We start from the raw sequence: 15,358 nt of genomic DNA, 5'->3' as shown, positions 1-15,358 counted from the left end.
TGTGGCTGTGTGGAGCAAAAGAGATAGACAGCACTCGATACTTTACTCACACCTCTTAAAGCTACAGTAATCTCTTACATTCGATTAAGTCTATAGACTTCTCCCAGAAACGCAAGATAAAAATGATACACAAGAATAATAAGTGACTCTTTTACACATGTTTCAATGTTTCACATTTAGTTCTGCATTGTCTGTGAGTACAAGTCAAAGACAGTGCCATTTAGGCATAATGTAACCTATTCGTTATTGAATAGCCTGATTTTGTCCAAACAGGTGACGTATTCTTTACGAGGCCTTATAAAGTCAGGAGCATATCATTAACCATTCATTTCTAGAATCATTTCCATAATAATGAAGCATTCCTATAACTTTTATCATGGCTTCATCATATTCTTCATGCATATTTTCACATGTATGCCAGTTTTTACAGATGATGCAGCATCATCCATAACAAAACTGAAAAGACAAAATAGCCAGAGACAGCAGGAAATACTGTATTTTCTGCATAGGCCTAATCATATGCATTGGATATGCTTGGACATTTGTCCTACACGTGTGTCTAGTTGTTTAGACACAGAATTCTAGGCCTACCATTTTCAAATGTCTCGTGTATCCATCCTCACCATATCCTGCAGAGAAGTAGACATCCGGAGCCCTGGCCTAGAGCACATTTTGTTACAAAATACACAAAAGCCTTCCCTCATCAATAAGATGTGTTGCTAAGCAACCCCCTGAAACATATTAGCAGAGCTAATTGAGCAGATCCAGTAGATTTGGTGTCCTGGTCTTACAGCCTCTTTCCCTGGGGTAAATGACACTATCATATACTGAGAAATCAATATTCCTGTTTAAAGACATTGATCTGGACTCACTGGGAATTAAACACTGCAATAAAAATCATCCTATCCATGTTGTTTATTCTAGACTTGAATAAAGCCGTGGTGGTCAGGAGGAGTTAAAAAAGCTGTGGACAATAGTGGTGTGAATGGAATCTTGTGTGTTGGGGATATCATATCTAAACTCACATATCCCATTTGCCTTCAGGTTGCAGAGTGGGGACACAACATTCTTTCATATAGATTATAATTAATTAAATATGCCACAGGGATATAGTCTTGGTGAATCAAAATTACGTCACTTGAGGTGTGTGTATAGGAACAACTTCCTAAAATTGAGTTGGACCCACCTCAGTACAACTTCAATTCATCGGGGCTTGGACTCTACAAGGTGTCGAAAGCATTCCACTGGAATGCTGGCCCATGTTGGCTCCAATGCTTTCCACAGTTGTGTCAATTTGGTGGATGTCTTTTGGGTGGTAGATCATTCTTAATACACACAGAAAACTGTTAAGCATGAAAAACCAGTTCTTGACACAAATCAGTGCACCTGGCACTGCACCTACCAAACCCCGTTCAAAGACACTTACATATTTTGTCTGCCCATTCACCCTCTGAATGGCACACATACACAATCCCTGTCTCAAATGTCTCAAGGCTTAAAAATCCATCTTTAACCTGTCTTCTTCCCTCCATCTAAACTGATTGAAGTGGATTTAACAAGTGACATCCATAAGGGATCATAACTTTCACCTGGATTCACCCGGTCAGTCTAAATCATGGAAAGAGCAGGTATTCTTAGTGTTTTGTGTACTCAGAGTATATTGAAGCAATAAGGCCTGAGGGGGTGTAGTATATGGCCAATATACCACGGCTAAGAGCTGTTTTTAGCACGACACCATGCGGAGTGCCTGGACACAGCCCTTAGCCATGTTATATTTCCCATACATCACAAAACCCTGAGGTGCCTTATTGCTATTATAAACTGTTTACCAACTTAATTAGAGCAGTAAAAATAACTGTTTTGTCATACCTTTGGTATACGGTCTGTCATACCACTGCTGTCAGCCAATCAGCATTCAGGGCTCGAACCACCCAGTTTATAATAAGGTATTTCAGACCATATACCATGGGTTTGACAAAACATTTATTTTTACTATTTTTACTAATTACATTTGTAACCAGTTTATAATAGCAATAAGGCACATTGGGGGTTTGCTTCGTACCTAAGAACAATTATTGCTTAATTATACTGTGTGATTTCCACATGTATTTTGTTTTAGACACTCAGTAGCATCTCCTTTTATTATTACTCCATCTTGTGGTGAAATGTTGTACCGTGATTCTGGTAGACGTAGATGCAGGGGTTCCCAAACTTTTTCACTCAGGCTGCCCTTTCAGTTTTGGGCAACCTCCCCACCTCTCCCTGCACGCACCACATATATTTCTATGGGCACAAGCACTGTTCATGACACAAACTGTTCACACCCCTTTTGTTGGCAGATTTTTTGTTGTTGTAAGTTTAAAGCTTATTTCCTGAAATTCTACACATTTTATCATGGGGCAGAGAAAATGTTGCCATTTTAAAGCTAATTTTCTTGCACTTCTATACATTTTGCCATGTTTAAAGTGTATTCATGTGATATTCGAGTGACTCAAACACAACAAAATCTATGGGCTAAAAAAATAAGCTAAAAAACATTAGCTGGCATGGGCTTGTTGATTTCTAACAAGTTAATATCTCTCTAAGGTCTGCAATGACTGACATGACAAGAGGAAAACTGATGATGCACTCCCCGGCCGATCCCTCAGTTTGGAAACCACTGTCCTAGAGTACATGGATATTCCATTCCAGTCTTTACAATGAGCCCGTCCTCCTTTGGCTCCTCCCACCAGCCTCCTCTGAACTGCACTTATTCACATACAGGATGTAAAAGCACTGAAATGCTATCCAAGAGTACTAAAAACATTATTCATTCTGCATTTCCTTAAGATCAGTTCCTTTTGTAGGTTACAGCACTGTCTGTGCACTAAGGGTAATATACATACATTACCGTTCAAAAGTTTGGGGTCACTTAGAAATGTCCTTGTTTTTGAAAGAAAAGCACATTTTTTGCCCATTAAAATAACATCAAATTGATCAGGAATACAGTGTAGACATTGTTAATGTTGTAAATGACTATTGTAGTTGGAAACGGCATATTTTTTATGGAATATCTACATAGGTGTACAGAGGCCCATTATCAGCAACCATCACTCCTGTGTTCCAGTGGCACGTTGTGTTAGCTAACCCAAGTTTATAATTTAAAAGGCTAATCGATCATTAGAAAACCCTTTAGCAATTATGTTAGCACAGCTGAAAACTGTGGTCCTGATTAAAGAAGCAACAAAACTGTCCTTCTTTCGACTAGTTGAGCATCTGGAGCATCAGCATGTCACGACCGTGTGTAGAGAAGGACCAAGGCGCAGCGGAGGTTGAGTTCCAAATCTTTATTTCTAAGTGAAACTTAAGCAAAACAATAAAGAAAGAAAGAAACGTGAAACACAAAACAATATCCCACAAACAACAGGTGAGAAAAACAGCTACTTAAATATCCCCAATTAGAGACAATGATTACCAGCTGCCTCTAATTGGGAATCATACAAATCACCAACATTGAAAATAAACTTAGAACACCACATAGAAAAATATCATCTACATCACTCCCAGTCACGCCCCGAACTACTCCACCATAGAGAAACAATGGCTCCCTATAGTCAGGGCGTGACAGTACCCCCACCAAAGGTGCGGACTCCGGCCTCAAAACCTGAAACCAATTAGGGGAGGGGGGGTGATTAGTGCCGGTAGCAGCTCTGGTGCGGGACGAAGTACCCGCTCATCCACCAGCATCAGGGGAGGCTCTGGTGCGGGACGAAGAACCCGCTCATCCACCAGCATCAGGGGAGGCTCTGGTGCGGGACGAAGAACCCGCTCATCCACCAGCATCAGGGGAGGCTCTGGTGCGGGACGAAGAACCCGCTCATCCAGCCATGTACCCAGGCTGAACACTGTGCCTGGACTGGATCTCAATGCCGAGGAAGGCTCCTGCCATGGAGCGGGACTGGACACCAGCCCTGGCCTGGACATCGGTGCAGAGGAGAGCTCCTGCCATGGACAGGGCGTGACACAACATTTGTGAGTTTGATTACAGGCGCAAAATGGCCAGAAACAAATAACTTTTTTCTGAAACTCATCAGTCTATTCTTGTTCTGAGAAATGAAGAGAAATTGCCAAGAAACTGAAGTTCTCATATGTCCTGTCTCTCTGTAGCGCTGTCTTAGGCGTCTCACAGTACGGACATTGCATTTTATTGCCCTGGCCACATCTGCAGTCCTCGTGCCTACTTGCAGCATAACTAAGGCACGTTCCTGCAGATGAACAGGGACCCTGGGCATCTTTCTTTTGGTGTTTTTCAGTCAGTAGAAAGGCTCTTTTAGTGTCCTAAGTTTTCATAACTGTGACCTTAATTGCCTACCGTCTGTAAGCTGTTAGTGTCTTAACAACCTTTCCACAGGTGCATGTTCATTAATTGTTTATGGTTCATGGAACAAGCATGGGAAACAGTGTTTAAACCCTTTACAATGAAAATCTGTGAAGTTATTTGGATATTTACCGATTACCTTTGAAAGACAGGGTCCTGAAAAAGGGATGTTTCTTTTTTTGCTGAGTTTAGTACCCGCACAACACCAGTCTCAACGTCAACAGTGAACAGGCGACTCCAGGATGCTGGCCTTCTAGGCAGAATTCTAAGAGCGTGCAAAGCTGTCATCAAGGCAAAGGGTGGCTATTTGAAGAATCTCAAATACAAAATATATTTTGATATGTTTAACACTTTTTGGTTACTGCATGATTCCATGTGTTATTGTTCTACAATGTAGAAAATAGTAAAAATAAAGAAAAACCCTTGAAACCCCTCATTCAAGGGTTTTTCTTTATTTTTATAAAGAAATATATATATATAATTCTATTTTTTTTACATTTACGTTTTGATTGACGAAATTCTTAAACATTTTATGGACGTTTTTGAGAAATAAATTGCAGAGTTGGCATTGTCCAGTAGATGGTGACAGTGTCATTGGAAATGATTTCTTCAGGAACGAAAGTGAGAATTTTTCTAGACCAAAATAGATCATGAATGCATAAATTTCATCCTAGAGTCATTCTTAAGTCATTAACGTTACAAAGATTTCCTACTGCATAATTTTAGATTGCACCAAACAGTAGTTTCTTCTGTTTGGTGGGCCCATAATTACACTGAGTATACAAAACATTAAGAACACCTGCTCTTTCCATGACATAGGCTGACCAGGTGAATCAAGGTGGAAGCTATGATCCCTAAATCCACTTCAATCCGTGTAGATGAAAGGGAGGAAATAGGTTAAAGAATGATTTTTAAGTCTTGAGACAATTGAGACATGAATTGAGTTTGTGTGTCATTCAGATGGTGAATGGGCAAGCCAAAGATTGAAGTGCCTTTGAACAGTGTATGGTAGTAGGACCCAAAGGACATCCAGCCAACTTAACACAACTGTGGGAAGCATTGGAGTCAACATGGGCCAGCATCCCTATGGAACACTTTCGATATCTTATAGAGTACATTCTCCGATGAATTGAGGTTGTTCTGAGGGCAAGGGGGGGGGGTCCTAAAGAACTCAGTGTGTATCATTTACTGACAGCATGGTAAGTGAAACTCTGTGTTTGGGCTTGTCTAAGGACGAGGACAGGTAGTACAGTAGATGTGATGGTTGTGGACTTGACTAAACCCTTGGTGGTGCAGCCCATTGGAGTGTAAACAGCATGAGTTCCCTCTGGCCCCTGGCTGCAGGTGGGGGGCCCTGGGGGGCCAACCTGTCAGCTAGATCAGGTGGTGAAAGGGCAGGCAGGTAATGTAGGATGACAGAGGAAGACGTGGACATTGCTTAGCAAGGCCATACACAGGCCTCCTACTCTGTGGGCCTGGACCATTCTCTCTCATTGCCTTCCTGTCCTCTGAGGATGTTTGATTTCCCCACTAAAGCTTGGGCTTTCTACTCTCTGATGCCTGTCAAAATACCAAAGAGGAGACACATGCTTTACATCATGACATGTAGACATGTTCACATACTCGTTTTGAAGAGGGTCAAGGTGTGGTCACTTGAGTTTGAAATGAACACTGAGCTGGAATAAAGCCAGGGAAAGCGATACTGTCTCAGATTTTGCAACCCTCTTCACTGGTAAGCCTGACACTATTTGCCAACTCTTCCTAGTTATCTTTATTAAATAACTAGGAAACTAAGAGTGTGAAATAGACATACTTCTAGGTACTCTAATTTCACAATCCCAATAGACATTGAATGGCTCCTGTCATAGTGGCTGTGCTGGCGGTGAAATGTAATACCTCTTCTTACCCTATTATTATTATTATCATTATTATTATTATTATTATTATTATTATACCTCTTCGCATCCTCAAAAGGACAGCGTTGTTCTTCCACTAAATTCTGGCTAATGAGATATTAATGAGAGTTATTATCATGTTGTAATCACATGTTGTAACTTATTGTGTGATTGCTTTTTTCTACTGACAGCATAAAATCTGTAGTGTGCCTTTAAAACTGGGATTGCCTTCCTGGGTTGACTCACTCATTACTGTTGCTTTAGATCATGTAGTTGCCTTAATGCCATGCCAGAACTTCTGCCTGACTACACATTGTACCAGCTCCCATTCGCTTACTCATGGATGGGAGGCCCATCAATTATCACGCCATCACAGCGCTCACACCAGCACAATACACAAAGCACAACAGGGTTGTATTCGTTTAGGCACACAAGGGAATTTTAAAAAAATCTTTTAGCAATGTTTCAGTCTATTTTCTTTTGTTTGGTACCTAATGCCCTTAAACCTCATAGGAATGCAGCCAAATGATGCCTTCACCTGTCTGTAATCCCCTGTAAACCCAGGCTGACTACAGAACCAGTAGATGGCTGGAAATCTCTGCTCAGATGGATAACAACACATAGGGCATTCCTCTGAATCAGAAAGGATGAGTTCACAGAAGACAATTAAAAAGATCTGGGCTTCTGATGCACCGGAGAAAAACAATGTGGACACCAATGAGGATAGGAACAGAAAAGAACAAGAAGAAGAACAAGAAGAACAAAAAGGAAAATAAGTAATACATGTATAAGAGTACCAAGACCAACAAGACCAGCAACCACAAATGCAAAAAATAGTAAGAAAGAAACAACAATGGTGCATATCCATATCGCTCCAAATGTGGGAGTGGCGATGTCAGTGACAGCTCCCCTGAGATATGAGTGTAAGGCCGCCATCATGCACACGTCCATGGGTGATCAGAGTCGACAGTCTCTAATGGTCACCAGGGCATGTGCAGGGAGGCCCTGTCAGTCCGATGTTCTTTTGACCATGTGCCAACGCAGATTGACAGGCCTGTATGTGAAAGATGGCCTGTGCCATATAGTGCAGGATCTGTGACTGTAGTGGTTTGACCCTCAGGGCCCCGCAGTCTTTGCCTGAATAGCCATGACGTTTCCCCTTGACTAGCCCCTTACCCTATCCTCAGTCTCCAGTCACAGCGTTGGTAGCGAGTTGACGTTTGAAATATAATAAGGTTTGAGCTACAGGAGCCGTTGACAAGGTCCTCATCATGAGATATGAATGATTATAAAAAAACAAGACAGCTTTTGACACATACAGTGCGGCAAAAAAGTATTTAGTCAGCCACCAATTGTGCAAGTTCTCCCACTTAAAAATATGAGAGAGGCCTGTAATTTTCATCATAGGTACACTTCAACTATGACAGACAAAATGAGAAAAAAAATCCAGAAAATCACATTGTAGGATTTTTCATGAATTTATTTCTGTCACGAACCTCGCTGAAGAGGGTGCCTCTTCCTGTTCGGGCGGGGCTCGGCGGTCGTCGTCACCGGCCTATTAGCTGCCATCGATTCTTTTTCCGTTTGTGTTTGTTATTGGTTAATTGGGTACACCTGTTTTGTATTAGGGTTTGTTTGTAGGTTATTTAAGGGCACTAGGCCTGCTGGGTTTTTGTGCGGGCTTGTTAATTGTTACTCTGTGTTTGATGGTGTATTGCTTTTCGTGTTCCTTATTTATCCGGTCTATTTTGTCCTGTTGTTTTTGGACTGGCAACTATTTACGCCTTGTGGGTTGGCGTCATTCATTTTTGGTTGCACCGGTGAATAAATTTGTGTTAAACGACGGAACCCTGCTCTCTGCGCCTGATTCTACCCACCACTCATAGTTTTTCGTAACAATTTCCAAATGATGGTGGAAAATAAGTATTTGGTCACCTACAAACAAGCAAGATTTCTGGCTCTCACAGACTTGTAACTTCTTCTTTAAGAGATTCCTCTGTCCTCCACTCGTTACCTGTATTAATGGCACCTGTTTGAACTTGTTATCAGTATAAAAGACACCTGTCCACAACCTCAAACAGTCACACTCCAAACTCCACTATGGCCAAGACCAAAGAGCTGTCAAAGGACACCAGAAACAAAATTGTAGACCTGCACCAGGCTGGGAAGACTGAATCTGCAATAGGTAAGCAGCTTGGTTTGAAGAAATCAACTGTGGGAGCAATTATTAGGAAATGGAAGACATACAAGACCACTGATAATCTCCCTCGATCTGGGGCTCCATGCAAGATCTCACCCCGTGGGGTCAAAATGATCACAAGAACGGTGAGCGAAAATCCCAGAACCACATGGGGGGACCTAGTGAATGACCTGCAGAGAGCTGGGACCAAAGTAACAAAGCCTACCATCAGTAACACACTACGCCTCCAGGGACTCAAATCCTGCAGTGCCAGACGTGTCCCCCTGCTTAAGCCAGTACATGTCCAGGCCCGTCTGAAGTTTGCTAGCGAGCATTTGGATGATCCAGAAGAAGATTGGGAGAATGTCATATGGTCAGATGAAACCAAAATATAACTTTTTGGTAAAAACTCAACTCTTCGTGTTTGGAGGACAAATAATGCTGAGTTGCATCCAAAGAACACCATACCTACTGTGAAGCATGGGGGTGGAAACATCATGCTTTGGGGCTGTTTTTCTGCAAAGGGACCAGGACGACTGATCCGTGTAAAGGAAAGAATGAATGGGGCCATGTATCGTGAGATTTTGAGTGAAAACCTCCTTCCATCAGCAAGGGCATTGAAGATGAAACGTGGCTGGGTCTTTCAGCATGACAATGATCCCAAACACACCGCCCGGGCAACGAAGGAGTGGCTTCGTAAGAAGCATTTCAAGGTCCTGGAGTGGCCTAGCCAGTCTCCAGATCTCAACCCCATAGAACATCTTTGGAGGGAGTTGAAGGTCTGTGTTGCCCAGCAACAGCCCCAAAACATCACTGCTCTAGAGGATATCTGCATGGAGGAATGGGCCAAAATACCAGTAACAGTGTGTGAAAACCTTGTGAAGACTTACAGAAAATGTTTGACCTCTGTCATTGCCAACAAAGGGTATATAACAAACTTTTGTTATTGACCAAATACTTATTTCCCACCATAATTTGCAAATAAATTCATTAAAAATCCTACAATGTGATTTTCTGGATTTTTTGTCTCTCATTTTGTCTGTCATAGTTGAAGTGTACCTATGATGAAAATTACAGGCCTCTCTCATCTTTTTAAGTGGGAGAACTTGCACAATTGGTGGCTGACTAAATACTTTTTTGCCCCACTGTACAGTAGGCTGCTGTAAATATTTGTGTTACCTTGGAATTATTATTGTATTTTCAGCTCTAAAAGGTGATTTACAAAATGTACTAATTAAATAATTTTCTTTATAAATGGTATAAAATAATAGTGTAGCATCAGAAGCCTACATTAGAACTCTTCACGACAGGCCAGATCGCATTAAGTGTAAAGTTCATGATGTCTTTAAATGCTGCGGGTCCTATCTCGTTGTCATATCCATTTTCCAAACTAACCTCATTTGGTGCACTCTCGACTCAATGACCTGCAAGATTACAACAGTATATATATTTGGTTTGGGACTCTTTAGGACTTTTGAAATTGGCCTGTGCTAAAAGCGATGGATTCCCTAACTAGGTTCAGTTAAGCTGTTGTCTCCTCACCAAAAGCATTTCACTATACTCAAGAAGCAAAGACCCTTTGAGACTTTGTCTACTTAAAATGGTCAAGGTTTATTTCTCGCACGCACACACACACGCACGCACACACACACACACACAACCTTCTTTAGCCATTTTTATTCATCTTTTGTCAGGGGACATTGCATGGGCAAACACACTACCACCTGAACCATAACATCAAAACCTCTTCAAAGATGTTTTAGATTAGAACATTTGCTTACATTGAGTTTGAGTAGCCAGCTAGTTCCTCCTTCCCTCTATAGCCAGTTACCATTTAGATCCATAGCCAGTCAAATTCATTCTCAATTTAATCTTGACAAGATACACCATGACACTTGTTGTGACCTAACAATGATATTGGTAACCTAAAACAAAACATCAATTCAACATAACTGCTTATCAAATAACCTAGTAGGCCTACTCTTGAATAGGCTGTAATCCTTCTAAATTCAACATTAAAACGGCAGGATGTCTAAAATGTTACCTATTAAAAAGTAGGGAACCTAAAACTCGTCGACGTTGGAGTGGAGCTCATTTTGTTGATTAGTGTGCGCAGAGGGAGTTCTACTCCACTAGCCTAGTGATTGGCAATTTACTCCTCCCTGTCTGACCTATCATCGCCCACAATACGAGAATCTTCAGTGCCTCTGAAGCTTGTCAGTTTTTTAAAACTTACCTGCTCAGACGGCGGACTGAGTTTTGATAGTCCGCCAACCATGACCCGCCAAGACTCAGCGGCCCCAGCCGGAAGCTTGAGCGTCCAGGGCCCCTCAAACTCCGGTTACAACACCAACCCTGTGCCGGTACCTGTGATCACACAGACGGACACACGAGACAAATGGAGCAAGAAGATGGATTTTCTTTTATCAGTCATTGGCTTCGCGGTAGACTTGGGAAATGTGTGGAGATTTCCATACATTTGTTACCAAAACGGAGGCGGTAAGAGTTTTTCTAATTACTGATTTATTTGCTTTATATTTTAGCGGGCTAATCTATGCCCTTAGTTACATTTATGTGGTCTCGTCTTTCTTGATAGTAGATATGATAGTAGGCTGCCATTAATAAATATTATTCTTTACACAACCTGTTTGTAATAAAGATTTTGAAAATGATAGTTGCTCTTATGCGCGCACCAGGGTAGACAGGCTATACCTTGTGCTGTCCATGGTGCTGAAATAAGCTTCACAGGCTGTATAGCCTGCAACCCACAATAATAAACTCACTGAAACACACTTAAATATTTTTTTTAGTTCATCTTCAAATTAAAACATTGAACTACGTATACAGTACCATAGTTTTTACTGTTTATGATTGAAATATAGCCTAGAGTATTAGCTAGGAGAGTTCATCCGCCAAGATTAGTTAGAAAGAGACGAGTTTCGATGTCCCAAATGTTGTTGGACGCTGAATGAGGCTACAAAGCATAGGCCTACCTCTAATCTAATCACTATTATTGAAAACGGAAAGTGGAAAATGTATATCCTATCGAGGTTATAGGCTATAAACGAATTAAACAGTCTGGAATTAATGTATTTTTTTGTGTTATTTTGTCTGTCATCTGTATTTACCGTTATATTTCCACCACATTTGTAGAAGGCTATCGTTTGCAATTTAACTCGAGGGAGTATTTCTTGATGCACTGATTTTATCCACCATAGTGACAGAACTGCTTCTCTAAAAGTAGCGCATGTAGCCATTTGCATGTATAACTGTTCTGAATTTTAAAAAAATTAAAGTTATAACATGTGTAGGGATATACAGTTTATATATATATAAAAAAAACTACCAATCATTTAACGGATGGTCAGTTTGAAAAGTAAAGACATTTCACATCTTTTAATAATGTAATTCCTTTCAATTAAAGTAACTGTCACCAAAACGTAGACGCCATAAGGTTACCCAAACATGTGCGCAATAAGATTTCCTTTCGAATAAAATATAAAAAAGTCGTTTAAGTGTATCTAAAGATAAATAATGATTTATAACCTGTTTAATAAAAATGTATGAGCCTTTATGATGCAAGGCTTATAAATAAAATGTTAAGTATCTTTATGCATAACATCTTAACTGTCTCAAACTGGCTGTTATTTAGTCTAGATCATTACTCAATTATTATAATACATAATATAGGGCCTCATATACGACTTAAAAGTCTTACAATGCATTATAATTGCATCATAATGCATGACATGGATGGTTTTCTTACTCAGATATTAAACTATGAAGTAGTAGAAGTAACTATTTGTAAAGGGCCTGTCCTTCCTAATATGTCTCACATCTTAGCTTGCACACCAGACACTTTATGCGCTGTGGCAATAGCCCGAGGAGGAGGTTAGGCCTACATCTTCATCTACACAATGTGATTCTCTTAAAGTGATGAGTCAGACCTGTGATTTTGCCTCTCTACATCTGTGTACAGGGGCTTTCCTAATCCCCTACATTGTCATGGCAATTTTTGGAGGGGTGCCACTCTTTTACATGGAACTGGCACTGGGACAGTTCCACAGAACTGGTGCCATATCCATATGGAAACACATATGCCCCATCTTCAAAGGTAGGACTGGAATCACCTACCTTCATACACAACCCACCTCACAACTCACGGACCCCACACTAGTGAATATCTTTACATTACCTGCATACTACACATCTTCTTATCACATTCACGTCGTGACCCTTACTGTTGACAATTCAACAGTGTATTTACAGCACAGGGTGACTGTGGAATCATTTGTACAGTGGGTCAATTGAAGTACAGTACAATTAAATTTACACTAGGCCTACTACAAATTAATTGGTCATTTCAAAATGGCATAATAGGCATATTTACACTGAGGCACACACCTCTACTCTCTGATGACATTGATCCATCTGTCCATGGTTTCAGGCATTGGGTATGCGATCTGTGTCATCTCGCTCTACGTCTCATTCTACTACAACACCATCATCGCCTGGGCACTCTTCTACTTCTACTCGTCCTTCGCCAGCGTCCTGCCCTGGACCAACTGTGACAATGCCTGGAACACTGAAAACTGCACCAACTACTTCCTGAAAGACAACGTGACCTGGAATAACTACTCCAGGTCACCTGCTGAGGAATTTTACACGTAAGTGCATGTAAGTGGCAGACAGCACAGTGAAATACTGTTACCATCATCTTGAAAAACCACGTCAATGGGTTGACATCATTTTGATCATTTCATTGCATTAAAATATTTAGACATCTTTTACATTTCACAATAGTGCATTGTCATTTTCGTTTTTTCATCAAACACTTGCTTACAAGTGTTGAAACATGCTGTGATTATAGAAAACAGGAAATTAACTTAGCACACTGCAAGAAGAACTGATGCTCTATTTAGCTAACCAATGATAGTTCAATGGCTCGCTTACACAGATGTAGCAGTAGCATCTTAATTTGAGCCAATTTGCTACAGCAGGAAAATAATCCTGCAGCAATAGGATGTGAATTATTATGTGGATTATAATTAATTGATATTTTTGTAGGGTTTGGTAAATTAAGTCTGAAATTTCAAAGTGGAAAGTGGAAAACCTCAAATACACTACAAATGTTACATTTCCTCCTGCAACAGGGTGATCAAATTAAGATCCTACATCTGTATTATATGGCCCTCAAAAAGGATCTATATCGAACCACAAAGCATCCTTAGTTTTAGCAGTGTATGTAGGCCGAGGCTTACGGACAAAGGAAGTACATGTAAACAACTCATATATTGTTCCACCTTAGGAGGAATGTTCTGGAAATCCACAAGTCCGATGGGCTGAGTAACGTGGGGGGTGTTCGCTGGCAGCTGATGCTCTGCCTCTTCCTCATCTTCACTATCGTTTACTTCAGTCTCTGGAAGGGAGTGAAGACATCAGGGAAGGTAAACAAGTCCAAGCCACTCTTGCAGTAAAGGGGTGTCAGTGTGTGGGGGAAATTACCTGAGCATATTATAGCAAAATGGTGGTGGTTAGTACCAGGTCATTCGACCCAAAGGCAAACACACTGGCCACAGAGAGATTTTTCAGTTGGGGACGTTCCTAGACTAGGGTCATTACAATACCTTGTCCAGTGTGATTCACAAGACTATAATCTCAATTTCTCTTCCCTTCTCATCTCTCTCTCTGTCTGCTGCTTTTCCCGTCCCGTGCCAGGTAGTGTGGGTGACAGCCACCTTGCCCTATGTGGTGCTCTTCATCCTGTTGATCCGTGGTGCCACCCTACCAGGTGCATGGAAGGGAGTGGTCTTCTACCTCCAGCCCAAGTGGGAGAAACTCTTCGAGACCAGTGTGAGTTATGATAAGATTCCACATGATCACATCAATTCCATATGATCATTTGTTTGGAGCAGGAAACACTGTCAAATAGCTTGAAGAATTTTGCGTAATTGTCTGATAATTTTGGTACCAAATGGGAGTTGGTATAGTAGACTGAGCGGGCAAAAACTTGGCATGGGATGTTAGAATGATGTCATTATTTGGTTGTACAGACGCAGTAGTTTTTTTTGCACGTCACAGCACAGCATTCTGCACCCGCCTGTGTCAAAATCCATCAAAGAAAGGAAGTGCACAGCAGTGGTCAAACACAGTCAATCCCATACAAAATAATGTTATTTCCCTGGTGATGAAGAGGATGTGTGGCATTTGTTATTTCAATTCAATGCAGTAAAATGTTTTTCCCCAGGCGATTTTGACCCAGGCGAGTGCAGTATGCTGTGCTGTGATGCGCAGCACAAAAAATACTGCATCTGTAAACTTGCCTTTCTGGTGATGGGGATGGCAGCCTGAGTTCATTGCAACCAGTATATTGGGAACAGTCTATCATATGTCCTTTAATTTCTAGTGTCTGATGGTCCAGTGCTGTGTTGTTGGCTCAGTATGAGTGAGTGCTTTGGTTCAAGGGAATAATGATGAGATGAGATGCATAAATAAGCCACAGCATGCGATAATGAGATGCGTAATTGGTTTAGATGTTTTTTACATTAACAAAGCCCCCCACTCCATTCTCTCGCAATCACACATATACTTTCTCTTTTCGTCCTCCTCTCCCTCTCCAAATGCACGCTCCTCTTCAGATCACTCAGTACAGCTGTGAAATAGGATCTGTATGAGGCTATCATTCAGCACAACTGTCACAACAGGTCACAGAAATCCATCGGAAAATACAGAAAATTACAATTTTGGAATTCAATTCAATGAACACCCTTTAATTTGTGCTTACGCTGCAGGTATAATGCATTATGATGTGCAATGCATTACAAGACTTGACATCAGCATGTATGACACCCTTTATAATAGCGTACTATTATCCTGACTACAAAACAGCAAAATGTGCATAGACATAAAGGTGCATACATGCTAATA

At 41.0% G+C, this 15,358-nt stretch overlaps 1 protein-coding gene across 1 annotated transcript in view; it reads left to right on the top strand.

The window, feature by feature from the left end:
- Window positions 1-3,317: 3,317 nt before the first annotated feature.
- The window catches only part of LOC115110988 (sodium-dependent serotonin transporter-like), a 28,575-nt gene continuing 16,534 nt past the window's right edge, over window positions 3,318-15,358 (top strand). Inside the window, exons 1-5 of the mRNA XM_029636872.2 lie at window positions 3,318-4,011; window positions 12,411-12,545; window positions 12,879-13,098; window positions 13,740-13,878; window positions 14,150-14,284. Of these exons, the coding sequence (XP_029492732.1) occupies window positions 12,437-12,545; window positions 12,879-13,098; window positions 13,740-13,878; window positions 14,150-14,284 (603 nt within the window). The 5' untranslated portion in view covers window positions 3,318-4,011; window positions 12,411-12,436. The remainder of the gene's footprint in view (window positions 4,012-12,410; window positions 12,546-12,878; window positions 13,099-13,739; window positions 13,879-14,149; window positions 14,285-15,358) is intronic.

This window comes from Oncorhynchus nerka, linkage group LG27, assembly GCF_034236695.1.
Source record: "Oncorhynchus nerka isolate Pitt River linkage group LG27, Oner_Uvic_2.0, whole genome shotgun sequence".
NCBI classification, from domain to species: Eukaryota; Metazoa; Chordata; class Actinopteri; order Salmoniformes; family Salmonidae; genus Oncorhynchus; species Oncorhynchus nerka.
The sequence above is the reverse complement of the archived record's forward strand: the minus strand, read 5'-3'. Positions and strand labels throughout refer to the sequence as shown.